At 42.0% G+C, this 24,513-nt stretch overlaps 1 protein-coding gene and 1 long non-coding RNA gene across 2 annotated transcripts; both read left to right on the top strand.

Moving 5' to 3' along the window:
• The first annotated feature begins 8 nt into the window (after window positions 1–8).
• Window positions 9–3,934, top strand: LOC311444046. Its single transcript, XR_014697627.1, has 4 exons — window positions 9–108; window positions 502–628; window positions 1,775–1,858; window positions 3,806–3,934. It is a non-coding gene; the product is annotated as an uncharacterized lncRNA (long non-coding RNA).
• Window positions 3,935–5,704: 1,770 nt separating this feature from the next.
• Window positions 5,705–24,386, top strand: SLC25A43 (solute carrier family 25 member 43). Its single transcript, XM_084534800.1, has 5 exons — window positions 5,705–6,032; window positions 8,987–9,228; window positions 10,204–10,376; window positions 22,303–22,437; window positions 23,280–24,386. The coding sequence occupies exons 1-5, from the start codon at window positions 5,761–5,763 to the stop codon at window positions 23,481–23,483; spliced, it is 1,026 nt and encodes a 341-aa protein (XP_084390926.1). The 5' UTR covers window positions 5,705–5,760; the 3' UTR covers window positions 23,484–24,386.
• The last annotated feature ends 127 nt before the right edge of the window (window positions 24,387–24,513 follow it).

Genomic DNA, 24,513 nt, shown 5'->3' on the forward strand with positions numbered 1-24,513 from the left:
CTCGCCAGGGGGCGCCGCTCCCGCCGGGCGCCATTTTGTGGCGGCTTGAGGCGGGGGGCGTGAGGGGGCGCCGGGTGTCTGGGGTGGTGCAGCCCCAGGGGGATTCGGGTGAGGGGATTTGGGGAATGGGTCGTAGAATTTGGGGCGGGAGTGAGCCCCAGGAGTGGGGCTGGTGGCTGTCAGGTCACCTGAGGGGGACGCGGTGAGGTGCCCGGGTGTCTCACCTGCCTGCTCACATCCACCTGGTGTGTATAGTCTGCGGTCGGCATGGCTGTTCATTATGGAAAAAAGAAAGGAAAAAGGCAAAAAGTTACTTCCTCTCCAATTGCCAGTACCCTTTACTTAGGCATTGGGAAGGCCTAGTTGCAGTGCTCTGATGCAACGTTTTTGTCTTTGTCTTGGTGACAAAGATAGTTCATCTGTTACCACTTCATCATCTATCACTGCTTCATCTGGGCACTGTACATACAAGGACTAATATTGTCTTTTCTCTGGTTTTAGTGCTAGTTTGTACACGTTTAACCAATGGAAACACAGTACCTTTGTCTATTTGTACAAGATGACAGTCAAATCTCCACAAAGGAGCAGCTCCAAGGGGTGCCAGGGTTCCTCAAATACACCCTTTAAGGTATCATCTACATTTTCCAACGTTTTATTCTTTTATGGTCTCAAATGAAATTCAGTTTAGGCTTCTTAGGATACACACAAGGCTGGGGTTGCAGGCAGAGGTGTGTACTAGCTTCTTTCCACTAAGTTACAACCTGAGAACAATTATGTGTATTTTTAGGGTGGGTCTATTTATTTTTCAAATGTGTGTCCCAAAAAGCATTTCTGTGTTTTCTCACTATGTAGGTTGGTACAATAGATACCATCTTTGTTTACAAACCTTTTGTTTGGTCTAGTTATTTTCACAATTGTTGGTTCTTCTTACATTCTGAAGATTTTCTAGGAGTCTATTATACACTGGTCGTTATTTACATATTTCTTGTTCCCTTAAAAGATAAAATTGTGTTTTGATGGTGCAAATCATTAAATTCCAAAGATAATATCTTTTGGTTACATGATTTTTTTTCTATGTATATTCCTCCAAAACTATACAGGTAAACTGGAATTTTATACTAATTTGCAGCTGCAAACTAGTTATTTAGTCAGTACTTTTTGATTTTCCAGAGATGCAATAAATTAAGAAACTCTAATGATGTTTAACTTATAAATAAAATGCTTAATGTAGCTATGCAAAGGTATTTGTCTGAGTGAGGGCTCCTGAATAAAAGAGAAGATATACTAATTACTATTAATTAGTAGTTGACAATGCAGTTAATTTTTTGTTTTTCTTATTATGAGAGGAGTCATACAAAAAGTACATTTCCGTTTTCTAACTTCAATGGCAATTGTTTTATAATAATGAAATGCCAAACAATGAAGAAACAGTTTAAATTTTGTTTTGTATTGAACACTCTTGAACTCTTTACCACAAAAACATGTAATTTTCTTGTTGCCAGTGCAGTAGTTTTGAGACTTCAGGTCTCATTGTCTTAGGCTTGTGACTGGGATAAGAATGCTCCCTTCTTTTTCAAGCACAATGCATTCCAGCCCAAGACTATCACATCTTAGGACCTCTGGTACCACAGGTACTCACACAAATGAATTAAAAACTCAAACTATGCCTTCTGGTTGTAGGTAAAACAAACTAAAAAAGTTTATTGTCTGTAATTAAGCAAATTATACGTAAATAGAATTTAACTGATATTCTTTATCTATATTTATATTCCAGGGAGCAAATTACTGTAAACTGTGGTCTTTTACAATTGCAGAATATCCTGCTTACCAGGGTAGAGCACGTTGCTGGAGCAGTATGGTAAGTTAACTCTGTGAATGAACAGCAAGTCATATTTCCTCTGGCAAAGGAGACGGGGAAAACAGATGTTAAGGAAAATACTCTGGCAATGTTCTCATGTTGAGAACAAGGGCCATGTGATACTAATTAAAAGTGCCACGTCCAAAACTGATAGAGGAAAATACTTTTACACAGGGAATAATAAGATGATGGCGGTCATTGATGCAAAACATATGAGAGATTAAGCACCTTGCTTTGCAAGTGGATTGATGTTTATAGAGGCAATAAGAAAATAGGGAGGTATTTTGCAAATTCAACTTTGAGCCAATATTAGCTACTAGATTATATGCTTAAGACATGACTGAGAAGTTAGAGATCTAGACTGACATAGTTATCCCACATATCCCTTTTGCAGAATAGTTCTACTTCTCTCCACAGCCTGCAGTTCCAGGCTTTATCCCATCTGTTAGCTACCTAGATTGTACAAACCCTGAATCTGCACTACTCGTAGAAAACTGTCTTCCTAAAATTAGACAATGAGTAAAGGTGAAACCCTGCCTGCAAAAGTCACGTGGTATCTTTGAAAATCAATGTAGGTAAAGTGAGTGCAAAGGACTGTGTGCAGAGCCAGCTCTTTTATTTATTACGGGTTTATTCTCTTTTAGCTGAAGTGGATACGAAGTACAATGTAATCTTAAATCCAGAGGAGTGTTCACACAGAGATTGCAACATCATAACCTAGCAGGTTTCAGAAGGTTTTAATTTAAACCTGTCAACCAGTGCTTGAAAACCATCTTGCTCTGTTAACTTCAAGAATAGGCTGGGGAAGAAAGTGGTTGGAAAAAACTTTGGGCATGAAGGGGGTTTAAGTACATGCAAGTAAGAATCTTGGCTATAGTTCTGCTTGTGGCTTGGTAAAGTCATTTCAGGAATTATGGCTGAATATTATGTACTGCTCAAGTAATTTAAAAGAAAACATAATTTTCCATATTGAAACTATATATCCCCCTAACTTTAGATGTACAGTCCATAGGAAAAATCAAAGCTTCATCTTGTATTTAATTTTGAAACAGAACAATAAGGCCTGTTTCAAGGGACTATAGGAAACACTTGCAGTTTTGTTTAATGAATAACAATGCTACAGCCTTGTTTATTGGACGTAGCTGCCATTGCAGGTTTGTGAAACTAATTTGTGGACTGTTGAAATATTTTTTTCGCTAGATACTGATTTTATCAGTTACTGAGTGAGAAGCAGCTCACCTACACAAGTACTTTCTAGCCAGAAACAGCTGAATGATGGATTCAATACTGCCACCCACTGGCAGGCTGCACGCAAATCTTGTGGAACTTTATTTAAGGGAATAGATAAAAGTACTTAGTGGAGGTTTTTGTTTTGTTTTGTTTTGTTTAAGGTGTTTAATTTTTTTGTCAGGACTTTCTAATCAGCCTGTATGATTATGGGTTTAATCTACAACAAGGTTACCTCTGAAATACTTTGTATATAGGCAGATGAATTCACTTTGTGGTTTTAGAAAAAGAAAAAGGAAAAAATTCTTAGTTCAACAGTCAAATTTTGGCTGTAAGGATAATTAATTTTCTTGAACATAAGTTGTTTAGCCACCAAAGGAAATGCAATAATTTATAAAGAAAGTCCAGAACACACTATCCTACTTCATATGATTCTGTTTTATAACATTTCTGAGCCATGCTTAGAATATGTATCAGTGACATTAATTCTAGCACCAGCTTTGTATTATAGATATGAAGAGGGAAGAATTCTTGGTTCCTCTTTCTAAAGTGTACTTTACAACTGCCAAAGCCAGCTGGCACTGTGAAACGCTCTCAGTACAGAAAGACAGGCTTGTGATTAAGTCATAGGAGTGGGAGTGTGAGGTCCTATTTCTGGTTCAGTCACAGACGTCCTGGATTATCATAGGCAAATCTAGTAATTTTCACGATTGGTCACAGGGACAACCCGTGGTGATTGCTGAAGTGGCTTCTCCTCCCAGCCCCAAGGAAGGAACAGACTCAGAGCACATTGCACTCTAGCAGTCTCTAGCAAATGTCCTGGAGAACAAGGCCAACTGAACACCTCAGAAAGCTCTAAATGTAGAGCTTTTCTAACTCGTATCTGGGGATGGCATGAGCAGAAAAGTGGGTTCCCTGACAGCCTTGTTCATTCTCTCTCTCTCTGATCTCAGAAGTTTCCTGTGAAACTTTAAGCATGTTCTTTTTAAGTATTGAGTGCCCAAGGAAGATGGTTTAAAAATAGAATGTAACTTAATTTAGGAAACGACAGCAAGCTTCAATGCTACCTTTCAAAATAAATAAATAAATAAATAAAGGCTTTGACAGATTTCATTGGGGTACCTGATTCGGATCTTAGCCACAACTGCATCATCCTGGAGCAACTTGTTGATAACAACTAAGCTATTTGTAAAGTTCAAAAAATAAACAAACAAAAACCTTGATGTTTTCATTGCAAGAATGTCTGAGGCAAATTTCAGTGATCACGTGATTAAAATGTGCCTATTAATTCAGAATGATGTCATTGTGGGAGAGATTAAGGAATTAACTCACAGCTACTTTAAACACCTTGTACTTTATCCTTTATTAACTATGACTATGCAAGACAAGGTATAAAGATATACACAGCAATCTCCTTGTAAGAAAAGCTATTTTCAGAATCGCTTTTAAAGGACTTGATTGCAGAAAATGTATGTTCAATTAAATTCTGTCTGCAAGTGTAATATAAGTGTATTTTTATGTGAATAGCAAAAGAGACAAAAGAAAACCAGTTCCCTCCGAGGATTCACTGTTGCACTGGTTGTTCTTGCAGTGACAGCTTTTGAAATACAGGAAACTAAGTAGGACATAAGCAATATAAACTTAATTTGTCTGGCAGAAACAGTGAAAAGAAGCATTTACTTTAAGCATTTTTAGTAATCTCAGATCCTACTGGTGACTTTTTTTTAATGACCAGTTTTATTTTGGCAGGTCCCTTTACACAGGAGAAAAAATAACAGACAAGCTCACACCAAGCACCATCTTCTTCTTGGATTAGATTGTTCTGTGAAAAGCTGAGGATATCTGCTGATTCATTTTACCAGCCAGAACAAGTACGTAAAAAAAATAATCTCAACCACAAATGAATAATGGAAATGGGAAGACTGAATGGCAAATAAAAACGCGCTCAGGAAGAGTCAGAAGTTGAGGCTTGTCTTGTGCAGACTAGTAAGAGAGGCAAACCCCTGGAAGAGACATCTTGTAACCTGTTATGGTTAGGAGTCTCCTGTTCCTAAGCAATATTAATGTATAGCAAGTTTATACCTGTGCATTCTTGTTTCAGAATGGTCCTTTAAAGAGTTGATTTTTATCCATTCCCTAGCGATTAACCACTTTCTTCCCACCAGGAAACAGAACACCCTGAATAGTTGGGCTCCTGACAACTAGAGAGACGTATTTTAGCTCTTACATTGATTTGGGGCGAACAGCAGAGCATTTTTACCAAAGTATGCACAGTACAGGCTACCAAACGCAGGCTAACGAAGGTTTCATTTTGTTTCCCGACAAGAAGCAGAGCAGACGCACTGCACAAATCACTGCTCTTGCCTCCTCACTCCATAAATCCCGCTGGCTGCCTGGATCTCCTTTCCGCTGCCTCCTCCTCCCTGCTCCCCAAGCCTTATTTTTTTTCTCTTTTTCCCCAGCAACACATCCCCAAAACCCACCCTGCCTGCCCCGGGAACCCCGACCAACTCCCGGCCCCCGCTGGCCGAGGGAGGCGCGGGGCTGCTCCGCCCGCCTTGGGCAGGGCAGAGCCGGGGCGGGGCGGACCCGCGGCGCCCCCCGGCGGCCCAGGCTGCCGGAGCCGAGCCCGGCCGTGCTGAGCCGGGCCGGGCCGGGCCGGGCCGAGCCGGGCCATGGCCACCTGGCGGCGGGACGGCCGGCTGACCGCCCTGCAGCGCCTGGGCTGCGCCGGGCTGGCGGGCGCGCTGAGCCTCAGCCTGACGGCGCCGCTGGAGCTGCTGACGGTGCTGGCGCAGGTGGGCACCTGGCACTGCCGGCAGGGGCTGCGAGGAGCCGGCAGCAGCCTGTGCCGATCCGAGGGGCTGCGGGCCCTCTGGAAGGGGAACTTCACCGCCTGCCTGCGGCTCTTCCCCTACAGCGCCCTGCAGCTCGCAGCCTCCCGCCGGTAAGCGGGGCAGGGGGACGAGACGGGCAGCGGGGAGCTGCCTGCGGGGGGTACAGCTTTCAAAGCTCTGGGATGGTGTTTGGGGGTCGCCCGGCCCCTCTCTCTGTGGATGCGCCTCTCCAGGCTCGCAGCTTTGCTGTTTTATTTATTTAGTTATAGCTGCTCTTAAGGCTGGGTGATAGGCTGGGAGCATATGAAGGCAGAGGTGTTCCTCAGTGAGGAGTGGTTGACAGGCTGGTAACTCTCTTCCGCACGTTCACATTCCTCTAGAAATGCAGTTACAGTGCTGCCTACAGGTGTGACTGCAAAATCTGTTATTTGAGACCAATCTATTTTATCCCCTTATAAGTTTTCAAGTATTTATATCATCTATATCAAAGCAAATAACTAAGTCATGACTCAAATCTTTTCCCTAGTGTTATGCAGCTGCTATTATGTAAATCTGATCATTTTTTAAGTTGATGCATGGCATTATTTGCTTTAAAATCTCATTGTCCATAATACCCAGGTGCTAGATTACTGTAAACCAGGGAAGGTCCGCAGCAAGGTCTGTACAGAGCAATGCTGAGCCAGCTCTGCCAGCCTGGATTCCTAAGATTCCCATTTGCTGCCAGTATCTTTTAGGTATTGAAGGGACAGCCCGACTGTTTACCCGCGCCAGCATGTTTTGCCAGTTTGAGGGTTGGGTTTCTTTTTCCCTTTTTATTTTTTTAAGGTCAGCTACGTGCAGGCTGTGCGTTTGACATTTCTGCCCAGCTGGGCGATGGGTTATTCCAGTTCGTAGGCTGTGCTGGGTGGGGAGAAACATGGGCTCAGCGCGTGTGGGCCAATCAGGCCTGTTGTGGCTCTCACCCGGGCTGGCGCGCAGCCTGCTGAGGTTCGTCAGCTGTCTGGCTGAGCGAGAGTCATCTCCCCAGCTCTGCCTGCGCCTTTCAGGAAACGAGAGGTGAAGCGGGCTTGGCATCGGCGGCTGTGTTGTATCCTGCTCACGATGAGCACAGCAGTCAGACAAGGATATGGACAACAGCAGAGTGAAGGCAGAAACAGCGATTTGAATGGAACTGAAAGTTCCCAGAAGAGTCAGCGTGCTGCAGCATATATACCAGTTGATTTTGAGCAAAATAACTGGATTGTTTGTTCAGCTTGGAACACAGTACGTGCCCTTTGCAAGGCTACAGTTTGCCTCCGGTTTGCACAGGGCGTTCCTCTCGGTTCCAAGTGGAAGTAGGCTACCAGCAAAACTAAACAAAAGCTGCTTAGGCGTATTTCTTGGTACATTATTTGGGGATTTTTGGTACATAAAGGCAAGAAAGACAAAAAGAGAGTAATGGTGTGCAGTGACTTCAGAAAATAGTGCTGCCCGTAGCAGGAAGAGGTGGGCTGATCAGCAGCAGCCCGGAGAAGGGCAGAGCAGAGGCAGCCAGGGCTGGCTGCTGAGCAGCTGGGAATGAGCTGACTCCACACTCCTCCTGTGGTTACAGCGCACAGACTTTGTCTTTCTCTTGCTGTGGCAGTTTTAAATGTTGTCTGGGTAGTGCTCAGAGCCACCCCCTCACACATTTGTGCACGCACAGGAAGATCAGGCTGTGTTGCTTTAGGAACTGTACAGGTACAGGAAAAAAAAAAAAAAAAAGCCCTTTCACTTCTGCTTGGCTAGTCTGTTCTGCGCCACAAGACAAGTAGATGCAGGGATCTGCCGTGCAGTAGAAAACATCAGCTGAGCAAGCAGTGACTTGTATATCTTTGCAAATGATTTTGTTCTGGACATGGTAACACTGTGTAGTTTAAAAATCTGCTGTTTACACAGTTCAGTTAATACTTCAGAAATACAATAGAAATAAAATACTTCAGAAATACAATGGTAGGTTTCTTCATGTCCAGGTAAGATTCTCCCCTCAATTCTTTTTACTTACTGCCTCCGTGACACTTCTCACTGATTTAAGAACACTTTACATACATAGAAAAGTCCTTCTGTGAATCACAGATCTACCAATTGTAGGTCAGCCTTTAAAACTCTGTGCTTCTATTTCAGAGTTACAAATTTAGATTTAACCTCCTGAGCGTATTCATGCTTGGACATAAGTCTTCTCTAGAAAAGTATCCCTGTGGACCCTCCTGTCCCAAGATAAGCAACAGAGGAAGGTTCAGTTGTTCCCAGAAGGCCTGTGATGGAGTTACCTACATATTTCTTCTTACATGGTAACTTTGACTAGAGAAAAGCCTCGCAGGAGGTTGGACCAATGTCTGTAACTCTGACTGATGATCAGAGAATTTCTTGCAGACATATTTTAAGTTACAGTAATTTTCAACCTGTAGGGAAAATATAAATGAAGATTCAATGGACAAAAATGACTTTTTAAGTCTCTTGCAAAGCAGGCAAGTAAATTGTTTGAACAGGTAGTCTCCATATATCTGAAGGTTTTTTTGTTGTTGAATTGGTGCTCTGGACCTCCAGCAGGGTACCACAACTCCAGCTGCATGAGTTTAGTCTGTGCTGGGAACTGTGGTGCAGGCTGAGCTACACAAGCTGCTGCTAAAAAAGTTCTTCCAGGTATTGGAAGCATTTAAGCTCAGTAATACTAAAAGTAAAGCAAATTGCATTTGGGGAGTTCTCTATTCCAGCCCCTGACCTAGCTATTATCTTTAACTTCTGTATTTCAGAGCTCCTCTGCAGCCGTGGATTTACCCTAAATCTGTTTGGGCTCTTAGGCACATCATTTTGCCTCTGCTGATGTTTGCCCGTCCCCTTATTCTGTTTCACAGAGATCTGATGCTTGTAAGGTGTTATACAGCATAGTAAGGTCTTAGATGAAGTATATATTGAAGTTTCAACTTCTGCTACTGAAGGAGCTTGTGAGCAGAAGAACAATAACATCAAGAATAATCTGCCTTCTTATTTCATGGGTTTTGTTCACGCTGCCATTAACAGTACCTCTTTTCTGTGCTTATTCTAGACTTGTTATCCTTTTCACGGATGAGTTGGGTCATATTTCCCACTGGAGGGCCATCATAGCAGGAAGTCTGGCTGGCATGGTTGCAACCATTGTGACTTACCCTACTGATGTAATTAAAACCCGGCTCATTGTGCAGAATCGCCTGGAACCATCTTACGAAGGAATTCTTCATGCTTTTTACAAAATTTATCATCAAGAAGGACTTCTTGCACTTTACCGTGGTGTTTCACCAGCTATATTAGGTAAAATAAGAAAGGGCCCTCTTTAATAATAATCACCTCATTGCACGTTGTTTATTGTAGCTATATAGTGTATTTGTTTGCTCACTTGATTCAAAGCAAACAGTAAAGTTGATCTGTAGAAGGTGTGTAGATTTAGAAGGCACAACAATACTGGCTTCTGCTGCAGCATTGTTGCTTCAAATTATGACCCAGTGCATAGCATTTATATATGGTTAAGCGTTCAAAAAGACACTCCTGTCCTTCTTTTATAGATGATCTAGTTATGCTAAGATGTAGGACTTCCCTTGCTTAACTCTTTAAAAAAATATACACGCTGTGTTCCTAATTCCTGCCTAGGTGTGAGGGTGTCTCCCTGGCTGTTTAATGAAACCAGTGTGAGCAGTAACACATAGCTGATGTGAAGATAGTGATATTCTCTCTTTAAATAAGAGAGAATTTTAAAAGCCATTAAATGACTTTTAAGTTATTTACCATTCATAGTTTTTTTTTTTTAAATGCCACTTGATTTTGTCTACTTTTTCACAATACAGTGTTACAAAAATCTATACTAATAATGTACAGTAAAATCTAGGAGAGCATGAAACAAACAAGAGGACGGAAGTATTCCTAATCAGCTTGACTGAAGAGGCAGCTCTGTTTACCTCTACAGCTGCTAGGGTTGGTCTGGAGGAAGAGCTTGTTGCAAAAGAGCTGACCTGTCATGAGACTAAATCACCAAATAATTCTGGCAAAACATGCAAATTTTAGTATGCAAATATGTGCATCCATCACCATATCTAGATGCTGCAATATGGGGGTTTGGTGGTAAACCAGTGGTTAAAAAGTAAAGTTCCTTTAAATATTGATCTGGTCTGAGCAATGTGAGATGTAAACTGGCAGCAGTTCGTGCTGTCTGTCTAGGCCATGTGTTGAGCAGCTGTTTTCTTGGTGTAAAGTGTGCTGATGGAAACCTTCTCTGCATGACTTGCTTTCTAGGTGCTGTTCCATTTTCTGCGGGCTCATTCTTTGTTTACATCAATCTGGACAAAATCTGGCGAGAACCTGTAGTTCGTTTCACTCCTCTTCAGAACTTCATCAACGGCTGTGTAGCAGCTGGGGTAGCACAGACGCTTTCTTTCCCCTTTGAGACTGTCAAGAGGAAGATGCAGGTACAAAGCATTGATGTTGCTAGTACTTTGTTAGAGGTTCCTGTTTCAGGAGCCTGGGACAAGGTTAGCCAGATGATCAATACTGCCACGTTGCTTCACTTACCAGTAGGCTACAGAGGCTTTGTTCTGGGTGTTTATGTTTTTTTTTGTTGTTGTTGTTTTTTAAACATCTAAAAATTCATTGTTAAAAGTGTGTTGTTACACTTTTAAGGTGGGTTTAAGTGTCTCATGGGATTTGTTTCCACTCAGACTCTGTGTCTTTAGCTTTATTTCTTCTTCATAGCAATTCCATCAAATTCTCACAATTCACAGTTGGTAAATCTTCTGTCAAATACAGGCATTCAGTTCCTTTGGTGGTAAGTGGGATGAATGAGACCAATGTTATTTCCAGTGTTTGTGTGTCTGCCGTTTATGCCTGACCTACATACTGGCAACCACAAGAAACTTGTGCAGCGCATACTAAATCTGAAAGGTCAGAACTATCCTCACTCTTTTTTTCTGACTCCCCTGGATAATGGATGACTTCCCAGTTGCTGGTACTGGTGCTTTCCTGGAGCATCAACAACTATATCCGTATATATTATCTTGCTACTTCTTTTTCCTGAAAGTTTAGTAATAATGATTTAACAAACAAACAAAAACCAGCCCACAGCTTCCATTTCATTGACATAATTCATTTGATGTTGTCTTCTTTTCATTAGAACTTCACTAGGAGAGAGTGGGTGAGTAACTGTCATCCTTTGGTGGCTCTCTGGCTATGGCATAAGAATGTATTCTTTCAGCCCAGTTCATGGGACTGTAAAGTTATGGGAAGCTTTTCAGATCTTACCCAAAAGTACTCATTTTGTGTGGCAGCATTACTGAATCTCCCTTCCCCCATACCCTGGTTGGTAAGTCACAAGCTAGAAAAAGGTTAGGGGAACCTGTGAATTCCCCTTTCCAGTTCCCAGGGTTCCGTTTTTCAGGCAGGCCTCAGACCTTAAAATGTCTTTGGTAAGAAAGAGGTTCTGAGCATGAAAACTGGTCTTTTTTTCCAGCTGTATCAGTAGGACTATGAAAAGCAATTACTAGAACTCTTCTTTTTCTTTATGTCCTTAGGCTCACAACAATACTGTTGTCCTGAAGAACAGCACATCAAATGCTTTCCTTTTTTTTTTTTTTTCCATATTAATCATTTTCTGTTGATACATCACTTACTTATCAGTCAACATTCAGTTTTCAGAATCCGTTCAAAAGTAACTTTCAGTAGTGAATGGTGTGATAACTCATTTCCGGGTCCAGCTTTGTCTTTATAGGCAAGCAGAGAAGTGGGATGAGCCAAGCATTCATTTTGTTGCCACTAGGCTGTGCTCTTTCACTAAAGGGATGCTTAAAACATTTGACTGGCATTTCTAGAATAAGAATGGAATTGGATTTATTTCTTAAATATGTAAGAAAATGTTATGTTAAAAACTTATCTCAGTGGAAGAGAGGCTCAACAACAGGGAGGGTTTTTTTCCTCATAGATGCATTGCAGCAGTTGAATAATGATTTTCCAAGCTTAGAGAAACAAGACCTGATCAGTGACTTCAGAATAAGTCATGGGAGAAAGCTAAAGTGTTTTGGAAGTAGCTGTCAAGATGTAATAGCCCGTAACTTGTTTGGTACTGGAAATGCTGTAAGTCATGTAGGCTTGTCCAGAAGTGAGACCCTCTGAATATCACACCCAAGCTGATGCCAGGAGCTGACTGGAACTTGTATAAGATGATCCAAAAAGTATGTTTTTCACAGTTAACATCAGGATATCGCCCGGTCATGCAGGAACCTGCTCTGCATTGCACTCACTTGCTGGCCTGCTCAGTTTGCAGGGTGGTGATCAGAAGAGAGAAATGCCTAGGACAGCACCAGAATGAATATCTTGCAAAGGGACATAGGAGTGAAGAGAATAAAGAAAGGGAAAACAGATTAAAAACATTTCAGTGTTCTGTAGAAAACGGGAACAGACACCTCAGAGTTCTTATTTTCCTTAGCCATTTTATTCTGCTCAGCCTCCCTGCAGTGTTTCACCTCTCCTGCTGATAAAAAGAGGGATGTACTGAAGAAGCCTTTAGCTACCCGTGGGCCTCATATGAATGTTCAGCACTGCATGTAGGGAAATGCTGGCTTTGTTTTGAAGCTATGAATGATAGGTTTTTGTATGAAGAGGAAGCCAGCACATTGTGGAGGTTGCTATCAGATGGAGGTAGTGTATTGCCAAAGACCATTGCAGAGAACCTGTTAGTGATAGGGAAGTAGGAAGCTGTAAGGCAGCCTCAGGAGCTTCAGAAACTGAGAAAATAGGGCACAAAGCTGTCCTCTCTGATTCTGGGATTGAGTACCTGAGACCCAAACATCCAGTTCGGATCTTTACCTGAATGCTCAGCAGTCTTGGAAGAGTTAGCTCCATCCACCTCCTCATCTAGAAAAGCACAAATCATTTGCAATAATTGCAAAGAAAAAATTGCTATGGGAGGAGGAGAAGTGCTATTTCTAATCTCTGTTGTAATCATTTTGTTTCATCCTTTCTCATTTTACGTATCTGAATCCTACAGTCCTGACGTCAGCAGCTTCTGTCAGTGACATCTGTGGGAGTAGGAGCTAAGTGTCAGAGAACAATTCTTCCTCTGTGTTTTGGTGGTGATTTATGATGTCAGATTTGCTCTGTAACCATGGCTGCTTCCCCCTCTGCTGTTAGAATTATCTTTATCATGTTTACTTTTTTTCTTCCAAGATGCTATGTTTGCTAAATATACTTCAATGGCTTTCTTAAAATAAATATTAATTAACGTGGTTGAGTCTTACTGATTATGTAAGTACTCTTTGTTGTGATTATCCTAGTTTTATTCCTTTGTCTTCCTTTTTTCACTTTGCTCCTGATTGGCACGTTAGAGAATTAAGAGGTACTGAATGCATGTTTCAGCATGGCCATATGGCTTTTGTTGTGCATCTGTAGAAGGGGAATGGTGAAGGAGAGGGTTGTTCAAAGGGGTGTTCTATACTAAATGTTTCCTGACTCACTCTTATGCTCTGTCAACTTCTGACCAAAACCTTACTGATCATTATATCCTTCTGACTGTTTGTTATTCCTGCCTTTCCCTCCTCACCTCACTATCACCAGTCATTGTTAAACCCAGTATCTAAGCGATGTTCAAGTCCTGCACTTTTATCTTGCAGGCTTATTTAAGTGCATACAAGAAAACTGGAGAAAAAAAGAAAAAAAAAAGGCAGAGAAATGTCTGCCTGTAAAGGAGTCTGGGCCTGAGGGAAGCCCTGGTAATATGCTTCTACTTCCCTGTACTGTCTTTTTGTTGATGATGACCTTCAGAAATGCATGTAACACTGAGCTCTGGCATTTCAGCAAGGAAGGATGAATTCAGAGCTGTTATATGCCTCACAGAAGATTATTATTAGAATGACACCAATCCTAGGCTATGTGAAGAAGTGAGTATCTATAAACACACAAGTGGTGAGTGCAAACCTAGTACGCAAGTCTGGCACCTCTCTCTGTGTATATGACCCTCAGTGGCAGGCTCAGATACCCCTCGCTGGCACTCCTCAGCTTTCACTCCAAAATGATGTGGGATTTTGTGTGTTTTGCTTTACAAAACCACCAAAAATGACCCTGAAGTCTCACAGATAATCCATCAACTGTACAGACACTTTGCACCTGCTTACATGAGCAACTTTTGCTCGCTTTGCAGAAGCTTTGTCTTGTGCTCATACTCTGCTGGTATCATTTCTTTTAATTTCTGGAATGAAAACCAGTAAATGCCGCTTAGAAATAGCTCTGCCATCAAACCCTTCTAAAATAGAATAGGGATACTTTTAGTATACTGCAGGATTCAGCACATTTTTGGTGTTGACTGCACAGAATCCTTAAGTTTTGAGGGCATCTCTCAGGAGAAGGCATTGTTCAATAGCATCTGATCTTTCTGTTTTAAAATCCAGGCTATGAATTCCCTCCACTGCTGTAAACAAACAAGCTCGTTGTTCTTGCTTAGTGTAGACTGCTGCCATGCATCACCCAAGAAGTGGCCTCTTTTCAGTGACAAAAGTGAACCAGTTAGACCTCAACTGCCTATAAATCTGCAGCCTGGGGGAGGGGGGTGTTTATATTTTGTTTTGGTTTGTGTTTGTTGTTGTTGTTGTTTGTTTGTTTTTGTTTTGTTTTGTTTTGTCTTTTGGAGCACAAGATACTCTGCAAGCATGAAATCTGTTGTAAGTTATGTACATGTTTTGAGGTCTTTATAACGTCAAGAAAACGAAGCATTTGCTTTCTTCTTGAGGTAGCTTGTTTTAAGTAAATGCAATCTCCAGCCCTGTTGGCACTTTTCTTGCCTGAAGCCAGTTAAATAATATATTGTAGTACTTTTATTTGAGTATTTAAATAAAAATAGTTCCCTCGCTATGTTTCTTGCAAAGTAGAAGTCAGTGTTGTAGGAACCCAGTGGCTGGGCTATAAGCAACGTTTTGGAAAAAACATAAAAGTTCATTTGAAAAGCACCTTCTCCTTGCTGAAATGGGGAGACAGTGCTCCAGTGCTGCTTAAACTTGAGCAGTTTACAAAGAGTGTGCCATCACTGATGATCTGGTACAGGCATGGCAGCCTCGGAAAGCTCTCAAGCTGTGGTGTCCCTGCTGTTTGTGAGATCTGTGTTTGTGTCAGCTGGGAATATGTTATTGGAGTCGTGACCTGGTTTAAAAATAAGAAATGCTTTTTGGGTCATGTGGTTCACATGACATCTCAAAAGCATACGTGCTCTGAGACTTGGTGCAGGGAGACCCTTCAGTGGTGAACTGCATGGGAGTCTAAGTCTTGAAAATTTTCAGAGATGGAGCCATTTGACCACAAATTGGGGCAAATTCCATGGTATGGAAGCACATAAGGAGCAATATTATCACTTTGGGTATGATTTCCTGTGGAAATAAGGTTTGTGTGGTTCCCAGCTGTCTGTCCTTGCCCCCAGTACTTTCAATCCTGCAGTCCAACTTAAGCTCAGCTTGACAAAGGTTTTGGTGATACTAATTTCTTTAAGATTTGTGAAAGAAACTGCACAGATAGAAATTAAATTCTAAAAATATTCTGCCTGAGGGGGAGGATGCAGTGTTAATTCTTACTTTTCTTACTTCTAGTCCTTGTGATTTTGTGTTCCCCTTTTCCTTGCTGCTAGGGTTCAGGCATCAGCAAGGTCTCAATATGCTAGTTGTTACTTCATATTTTCTCCTAGTTTCTCTAATTATTAACAAATAATTAATAGACTTCAGATTCTGGTTTAGGTAAAATCCCTTCCTTTCTCCCTTTTTGCCCTATGCCTAATTGCTTTCAGCTACCAGCATTTTTATTGTTCTGGTGTCACTATAAAAATATTTCATTCTGCTGGCTCTGAGGCTATCATAGAATCGTGCCCTTCTGCTTTGGGAAGTACTTGGTTGAGTAAACAGTTGAGACAATGCCCGAAAATAAAGCTACCTGAGACTAATGCGGGCTTTGCCTTCTGTAACAGCTTCAGCTAGCTTTTGTACATGTGAACAAACCTCAGGCATGTTTCTCTTAGATCCCCAAACTTCCACAGGAGAGCATCACAGAGCCTGACTGCCTGTGAAGGTGAAACACTAAAGAGTGACAGTGAAAAAACTCTATAAGAGGGAAAAATGGTAAATTAAGAATCAGAAGTAGAACTGGGCTGATGTAATAGCCAGGTCTGCCTTGTGACAGTTTGTGCTACTTTTAGGGGTTTTCTAACCCTGTTCATCCAAGGTGGCGTGGTAAGGACCAGCGAGGAGCTGAGGTGGATTACAGCAGTTGTTTACAGGTACAGTGGCCTTCTGAAGAAAAGCAGGAAATTGCACTGTGCCCATTTGAATGCAGGAGGGAGGGCAGGACATAATTCTTTCTAGATGGTTTTCCCAGACTCTGAAGTGGCAGGTACACTCCCAATCCTTGGCTGTGCCAGCTAAGTGTGACCACTGGCTTCTTACAGCCTCTGCGGCTCTCTGAGCTGAGTGAGAGCTCTCCCTTTGGGGCAAATCAGATGGGTTAACACAACCCACCTCTTTAAACCTTGTAAACTCACACAGCTGACAGGGCCTGACATGGAAAGGCATGCTGCTGTGCACACACAGCTTGGATGGCCATAACTTTTAGCAGAGAAAAGGTAACGTCTCCAAAGCGACAGCTACTGCTGTTATCCCCTGCCATGAGTGCTCTTGCATCAGTCATACAGGGGAGCCTTGTACTGGTTTGGAACATGTCTGTGCTTGGAATGATGATCCTGTGATATAACTGTGATTAATTGTGCAAAATAGTCCATAAGCAGGAGCTAAAACTTTGTGCACACTCTCTTATATCTGATTTATTCTGATATGGTGTAATTCTGCATCTCACCCACATGAGGCCAATGGAAATATGTCCACTGTAAAACCCCAGTCCTGCAGAAACATTAACTTTCTCCCCAGATCCTACAAAAACAGCAGGAGATGTGGGAACTAGCGTTGTTCTTCACTGTGTGCTGCGTAGGACCAAGCTACCCTGCCTGAGGGTTTGTACCATTAAGCCAACCACTGCTCATGTACCTGAAAATTGTGCACCCATTTGTAAGGGCTGAGCTGAATCATCAGGCAGTCTGAAACCACCCAGAAGTGTCTGTGCGAGGGGTTGCACTACCTGGAGAAAAAAGACCTCTGTGTTCCATCTGGAAGATTTCTTCATAGCACAAGTGTTAAAAGCATGGAAAGCTTGTGTTCAGTACTAAGGGAGGGATTCTGCAACACACCATGAAGCCTCAGGATACTGGATCGGCGATAACATATTTAAAGCTGAGTCAAACTCTTCTGAAGAAACAGTAAACTGTTGTGCACGCCTGCTGCCATTAATTTCAGCAAGGCAAAAAGATTTGGCCCCGGTTCAGGTTACAGAGGAAAGGACAACATGTTCCTAGAGTGCAGGAAGCTGTAGGTCAGCTGCTTTGCTGTGGTGCTCTGGAAGCAATTGCCTCCTAATAGCTTGTCATGGTTTACCTTACCACATGCCTGAATACCTTTGGTGGACTTTATGTTCCCGTGCAGGGGTAAGTCAGTGTTACTAGAGCACTGACACAGAAAAGAGCATGACTACCAAGTAAGGCTGTCCTCCAGGAGGAAGGGTTGACTTGCCCAAGACTGTGCTTTTTTTTTTTTTTTTTTTTTTTTTCACCCAAATTTAATACTTGTTTACATTTCAGTTGTTTCTTATTCTTCTAAGTATTCAGTCTTGACTTGAGTGAAGTTTCTGTGGACTGTAGTGGCATTAGTCCAAATGAAAACTACAATTTTTGTCCTTCAGTTTCCTTTGAACTACACTTACACTTGCCTCATGCAAGCGCTCTTATTAACCCAGACTACACAGACATCTTATTTTAGCTTCCAGATTAAGAGCATGAACTTTTGAGCTCTGTTGTAAAATGCCTTCCTGTGTGTTTGTTTTTTTTTGTATTATTGAAATTGACAAAAGTGTAGGACACACAAATCTGCTGAAAATATATACATAACAAACAATTTTACTGTATCTACCATCAGAATAGCGTACTTCCTATGGCTGCTATAGTACTGTATAGTACTATAATATGCCAATGGTACTGCATACTCCAAAAACAAAGAAAAAACAGAAAGAAAAAAAAGGCAAAACTTTGTACCAACAAAGTTTTTACAAACAGGAAAGGGGGAGGGAAAAAGTACATTTAATGAAAGGGAAGTATTTCCACATACTCTACTTTAACATGTAAATTCAGATAGTTGCAAACCAAAATGTCCTGAACTGCAAGTGGGAATTTGGGATCTGCAAAACTCTGGGCACAAACTCAAGTGGCGTAACCACTGTGCCTGTGTTCCACATCCCTGTTCCCTGCTTTGTGCCTGTGTTGCTACTGTGAGCCTTGGAAAGATTAAAATGATTGATGTTCTGGTGGGCACAGCTCTCACTACAGCTGCGGTGCACTGCATCCATCCCGTCCTGAGAGGAAGGGAATAGGAAGGGAGGGCCTGGAGGAGTTCATGGAAGAGGAAATTTCTAAAAGGGTCTGTGAGATTAGTTCCCAAAATAGCACTTTGTTGTTCTGGCAGTCACCTACAGACAGTAGGAGAGATGGTGTCTGGGAAGTCTTCACCTAACAATTGTCTTTAACTTGAGCGTTGTCACAAGACTCCACCCTTATTGAAATGTTTGGTTTATATAAAAGATGTGACCCAGACTGCAGGTTGGAAGTTGTTGGGGTTTTTTTTTATCCATTGCTCTAACTCTTGGATTTAGTTTGTCAGAGTAGAACAGACTGTTGACTTTTGGCCTGTATTACACTGTCTTCTTGGAGTTGGTGGCCTTTGGATTCTAAAAGACTGGTTTTGAGAGAGCAGATAGAACCGATTCTGTATTCGCTGTGCTTTAAGGAGAACCCATCATCTGTCAGATGTAAAACGATTAGCAACTTAACCCAGCTACTACCGTGACTTGGCACTCCATTATATCAGTGCAGCGAGCTGTGCTTCATCTCCAGCCTTCTGCGCTGTGAGACAATTGCAACTGGAGGGGAAGTAAGTCCTGAAAAGTGTTCATAACAGGCAGGTAGCATCAGCCCCTGTAGCATCAGATGGTGTCAAAAGAGAGGAATTTAAGCCACTTGGAGGTCCATGGTGTGAAATGTCTCTGTCCACAGACCTGATCCTTCTGGAATGAGGTTTGTTTGTCACAATAGGTTTCTCTGGAAAAAGGTGGAGGAACTAGTCTGGTCTGTTTGGTTACTTCCATTTTCTGGCTCTGGTGCCATGGGGTAGTTGTGAGGATTATATTGTTGAGGGTTCAGAACTTCCCAAAACCCACAGCCATCTTTTTTCATTAAAAGCCTTGCCAAATGAAACACCTTCCTACTTGTTTCTTTTATTAATACATTCAGACTTTGTTTAGCTGTGTTCCAAAATACTGAATTTTTAACTATGTCCTAATGCAGTTTTTTGTTGTTCTTTAGCAGTAGGTGACTCTGAGATTCTGTGGACAGCTGCTACTTAAATGCTATGCCTAAGGTCTTAGAAACATACTGCTTCTGTAAAGCAGAAAGACTGGCAAAGCATACTTCACCCCAAAGACTGAAATCTTGAAAATGGCTGTAACCATAGTGAATGTTACTATAAATAACTCTTCAGTAAATCTCTTAAGAGGTCAATCAATGTCTGTGGACAAATCGGAAACCTGAGGTTTTGACTTAACTGTTCCTTTTCAACCGTCTTCTGGCTGTGTTTGCTGCATGCACAATCTTACTGAAATGTGCTGCATGCTTGGAGCCCATATTAGTGTTGTAGGGAAGAGTACTGCAGTCAAGATCCATTGATATGTGCCTTTGCAATGTATACAGTAGCTAAGGGGATTAAGTTAAACTCATGCAGTTAATTCTGGCAGGTCATGCCCTGCCTACCACAAAGGGACTTAAAAAGGAAGGAAATGGCGTGCTAGCAGCATTCCTGCTTTCCTGAAGCATTTCAGAGAGCTGTTCCTCTTCACCGAGTTGCTGCCTGTAACCGTGCTTTACCAAAAAAGCTCATGGAAACTGGCAGATGGTCTGGAAAGCAGAACAGGATTTTGATTCCAGCTCTCCTATGACTGTGGTTGCATTATTAAGGATATCTACATTATTTTGGTGCTCTTTGTGGTGCTACTGTCACCATTCTTAGTGGAACTGGTCCCTGAAGTCTCAGCTGCAGCACTCAGCATCTTCTATAACATGATCATGAGAGTCTTTATAGAGGAGTTTCTCAAGTCCTGTCAATTAAGGCTTGAAAAATTATTTCTCTTTGCTGGATTTAGCTGTTTCTTCTTAAGCTTTTATACCTCTTCAGTAACAGAGCCAAGCAGGCAGCTTCCTCGTAGCGAAGGAGCGGAGGTGAACATGTGCATGATCCTCAGCTACCAGAGTAGCTCTATTACCTTGATCTTTCTATAAAGTCAGGGCTGGTAATGCTGTAAAATCCTGGCAGTTAAATCCCGTAATGTCTGCCTCTCTGAGGCATAAACCAGGAAGCTGTGGGCACTTACACCAGAGATGGGAATTATGGAAACAGCTGTAGCCCTATGGAGCTAGAGAGGCCAGTGTAGACTAAAAGGGAGTAAGTGATTAGAGCAGTAGTAGAGCACTGCTCTTTCCTCTACAAATGTAATCCCTCTCTTGCAAATCAGGTAGGTACAGTGTTGAAAAAGTTCAGAGGGAAGCAAATACAGGCGCTCTCTCCTGCTTCAAGTGTGAAAGACCATGGATTAAATCCTCAGCCCTACTCTTCTCTGGGATAAAAGAGACAGGACATGACAAAGACGATCCAGAAAATACCTGTGCAGGATGTGGTGAAAGCCTGTTGCCTTCTCTCAATACAGACAGCTGCTTTCCCCAAATGACCTCCCAAAACCCTGTCAGAATGAAACTGTATGGTTTTACCTGCTGCCTGCCATCAGAAGCATTTCACACGTGTGTCACTCGTAAACAAAAAAAGTGAGAGGGGCTATATGCAGTCTGTGTGGTGGTTAATTTTTTGTGTGTGTTAGCTTCTAAATTTTCACTGCAGATTTGCCAGTAATGCAAGAGGATGCAACAGTATTTAAACCATATGATTAGCAACTTGTCTTGTATACCTGGACCATGAATCTTGATCCATTTCCATTTCCACTGTCCAAGTTGCCAAGTATTTGAAATGCTATAGCTCAGGCATCTAGAAAATGTCATCACCACTTGTCAGTTAACAAGACGCTGTCATCATAGGCTTAGCAACTCCGAGGAGCTGTGGGTTAGTTTGGACAAGCGGGGCAAAAATGCTTCACCACATGGTGTTTCAGGTCAAAGAGGGGGTAATAATACCCACATTCACCAATCAATTAACTGTACGAGTCCTGTTCTTATCAAGCTTATGCCCTGTGGGGATTGGCTTGTAACAGACCAGTCATCAGTTGTGTCCAGGGTCCCCACACTCTCCAGACTGAGAATTGTCACTTGATGTGGGTATGAGTCCCTGATTTGCCAGTGCAAAATAAGCCCCCAGCTGCATATGGACAGATGGATGAGGATGGGATTATTCAAGGTCAGGTTATCTTGTCTGTGCTAACACAGTAGGAGATTAATGAAGGAAGGATTTTGCTGTTAAAAATGACCTGCTACACCTCCTCCGTGTGAACCGAGACAGTCTACACTGCAGCTGGGAATGTGTCTGCAGTCTAGCAGGATGTTCCCAAGCTTGCTTTAACTGGTTTGGATCAGCTGGCTGTGTAGGGAAACACAGCAGCACAGGTACCAACTGCTCACCTACAGCCCTTGGCGGGCTTGTGCAGCCTGGGCTGAAATGTGGCGTTCCTTTTCTGCTGTGCTGTTGCTACTCAGTGCGTAGGGCAGTTCGCCCTTTTCATTGCAGTGTGGACACAGCCTGAGCAGCCAGACTCTTGTGTGCTCTCCTGTTTTGATCATTACTACAGGAAGGCACCGTGGTGTCCAGGGCCGACCCCAAGCTTCCCACTCGTAGGTGCTCTAATGCCAGCATTGTAAAATACCTTTCCCGAGACCTGAGCAGCTGGCAGGCGTGGGCTTGATGTGCTTCACAGCTCTGGTATTGATGGTTTCTAGTAGTGACATGGCACAAAAGGAAGTACTGGTGGAAATTACTGCTCTCTTTCTCTTTCACACCTATCAGAGAGCAAGATCCCTTCCTGTTCAATTTGTGTTTCAAGGCAAAACAGTAGATTCTATTTGCTTAACAGAAGAATCCAGATGAATGTGTTGAAACCTGCCATGAAGTGTTACTTAGACCAGAATGGAAGTTACCTACCTACCAGCATGGAAAAAATAATTATCTTTAATTACCTTGGTTTTCTTTTGATTGTTATAAATCTCCCTGGGTGTCTCTTGAACAGGCGCAGAGCCCTTGGCTTCCCCACTATGGAGCGGTTGATGTCCATTTCACTGGCATGGCTGACTGTTTCCGGCAAACTGTGAAGAACAAAGGTGTACTCGGACTTTGGAGTGGACTCACACCCAGTCTGCTCAAGGTGAGGTTTTGCTTTCATCCAGTTAACTGAAGTAAGACACGCTCTTGGACAATTAAAGTTATAAGGCATATGACATCCCTCCGTGCTTATTAGCAGCTTCTGGATAATGGAGCCCGTCACAGCCCAGGTGTAACCTCAGGCAGGTTACAAACCAGCTTTGGATCATAGCTTTGGTCATATTTCCTCAAGTGTGAGTTTGGCTTCCATACGTCTCTCCTTTCAAGTTCATTTGAATGTCTTTAGAGAAGGGAGTGCTGCTAACACACAAGTCAGAGTATGGCTGGGGAACTGCAAGCAATACACTTAAAACAGCTAAGCAAGTTCTCCTTTTCTGCTCAGCTCCAGTAATTTGACAGATTTACCTACCTATAAAGAAAATACCCCTTGTAAAAAAACACTCCCACAGAAGTCAAAAGAAGTATTTTGCAATGAGCTAGCGGTGGACCAGAGCTGCTGATTCTGCACAGGGCAAAAGAAGAAGGTTCAATCATTCTGCAGTATGGAGAATAAAGCCCACATTTGCTATTAGGAATTGCTGAGGTTGCTTAGGATTTGCTCAGCTATTGTACAAGCTGTGATAATCTACAGGCTAGCACAGACCTTGTTCCTCATAATATCCTTATAATTTATGTTCTAATAAACTATTAGTTTTAACATTATGCAGGGGCCAGCCTAATTTGAGGTGACTATGGCTTTATATAAATGATCATAGCTCTGTTAGCAGATCACATCTAACCTGAAGTTCCAGAAGTTTTGTTTTTAAAAATGTAAGAATACTATTCCTCTATCTAATATACTGCTTTTTTGTTGTTGTTGTTTTGTTTGTTTGTTTTTAAAATCAGATTGTTCCATACTTTGGTGTTATGTTTAGCACCTTTGAATTCTGCAAGCGGGTCTGCCTGTACAGAAATGGTTATATCGAATCTCCTTTAAGTTACAAGCTAACTCCTGGTGTGGATCAGAGTTTACAGCCACAAGAACTGAGAGAATTAAAGCTCCTCCGAAGAGAAAACTTTGAGCCAAGGAAATCAGCTCTTGAAAACTGACATCAGAGTGTTCGTTGCAGAAACTTTTTCTTCAGAAACTGCAAGAAAGACATGCTAAGCTACAGGTACCAGCATCTCACCAGATTGTGTGGTTTTAGGATTGAGATACCAGTGCAAGGGATGCCTAAATCTTGTGTCTCATTTCCTGAATGGATACAAACAATATGAATATCAAGCGCACAATGAAGAGGAGAGATGCAACTAGTTTGGAAACACTATGCTACTGCAACTTGAACTGATAATATACTAGGTGCTTTTCGATGCTGAATAGCCATTCTAAGATAAAACCACTTACAGAGAGCATGAGAAATTAGATGAGTACAAGCTGCATCTTCAGAATATTGAGAAAATTCAAATGAATTTTTTGAAGCAACCTGAGATAGAAAGTCATCAGAAAATGATGAACAGACTACAGACTATGTACAACATGCAAGCATTTCTACTGAAATGTTTTTTTTATTATTGTTTTAAGTGATGATGTGTGGACATGGCGTTCTGAAGATGCAGAATTAGTCCGGGTTCATTCACACTCCAGAATCCGCTCTTCAGTTTTCGAGACTTACTTGAGAATAATAATTTTGTACAAGTCTTTGGCATAACAATGAAAATATGCTGCTGCAACTGTGTTCTTGTTAACAGACCATATTACACTGGAATGACAATCTTAGAAACTTAAGTGCATACTAGAAAATCTCTCCCCATTTCTTCTGTGTTGTTACTGCATGTATGTGAATTATTTCAGGCTTAGAAAAAAAAAAGTTTTCCACATATTCTCTGAAATATTTCCTGAAAAATGCAGTCCTTATATTTGTTAGATATTTGAGAGCCACGAGCCTTGTGATGTTTTTCAGCATTCTTAAAGCTCTATTTTTATATTAAACTACTTTCCAGTTCCTGTGCGCAGCCCCAGGCCTACTGTGCTGCTCAGAACATGCCTGCAGAATAGCACTGTGACTTTCCCACCTGAACTACTGCAGCCTAGGAGCCACAGCACGTCCTTAGGTAGGAGACCCTCTGCAACACCCTTGGG

Source organism: Aythya ferina (genome assembly GCF_964211825.1).
Source record: "Aythya ferina genome assembly, chromosome: 13".
NCBI classification, from domain to species: domain Eukaryota; kingdom Metazoa; phylum Chordata; class Aves; order Anseriformes; family Anatidae; genus Aythya; species Aythya ferina.

Excerpts from the sequence above, each read along its gene's own strand:
- SLC25A43 (XM_084534800.1), top strand. The coding sequence starts at position 5,761 with ATGGCCACCTGGCGGCGGGACGGCCGGCTGACCGCCCTGCAGCGCCTG. Across the intron at positions 9,229-10,203 it reads TGTTTCACCAGCTATATTAG|GTGCTGTTCCATTTTCTGCG; the intron begins GTAAAATAAGAA and ends CTTGCTTTCTAG. Across the intron at positions 10,377-22,302 it reads CTGTCAAGAGGAAGATGCAG|GCGCAGAGCCCTTGGCTTCC; the intron begins GTACAAAGCATT and ends TCTCTTGAACAG.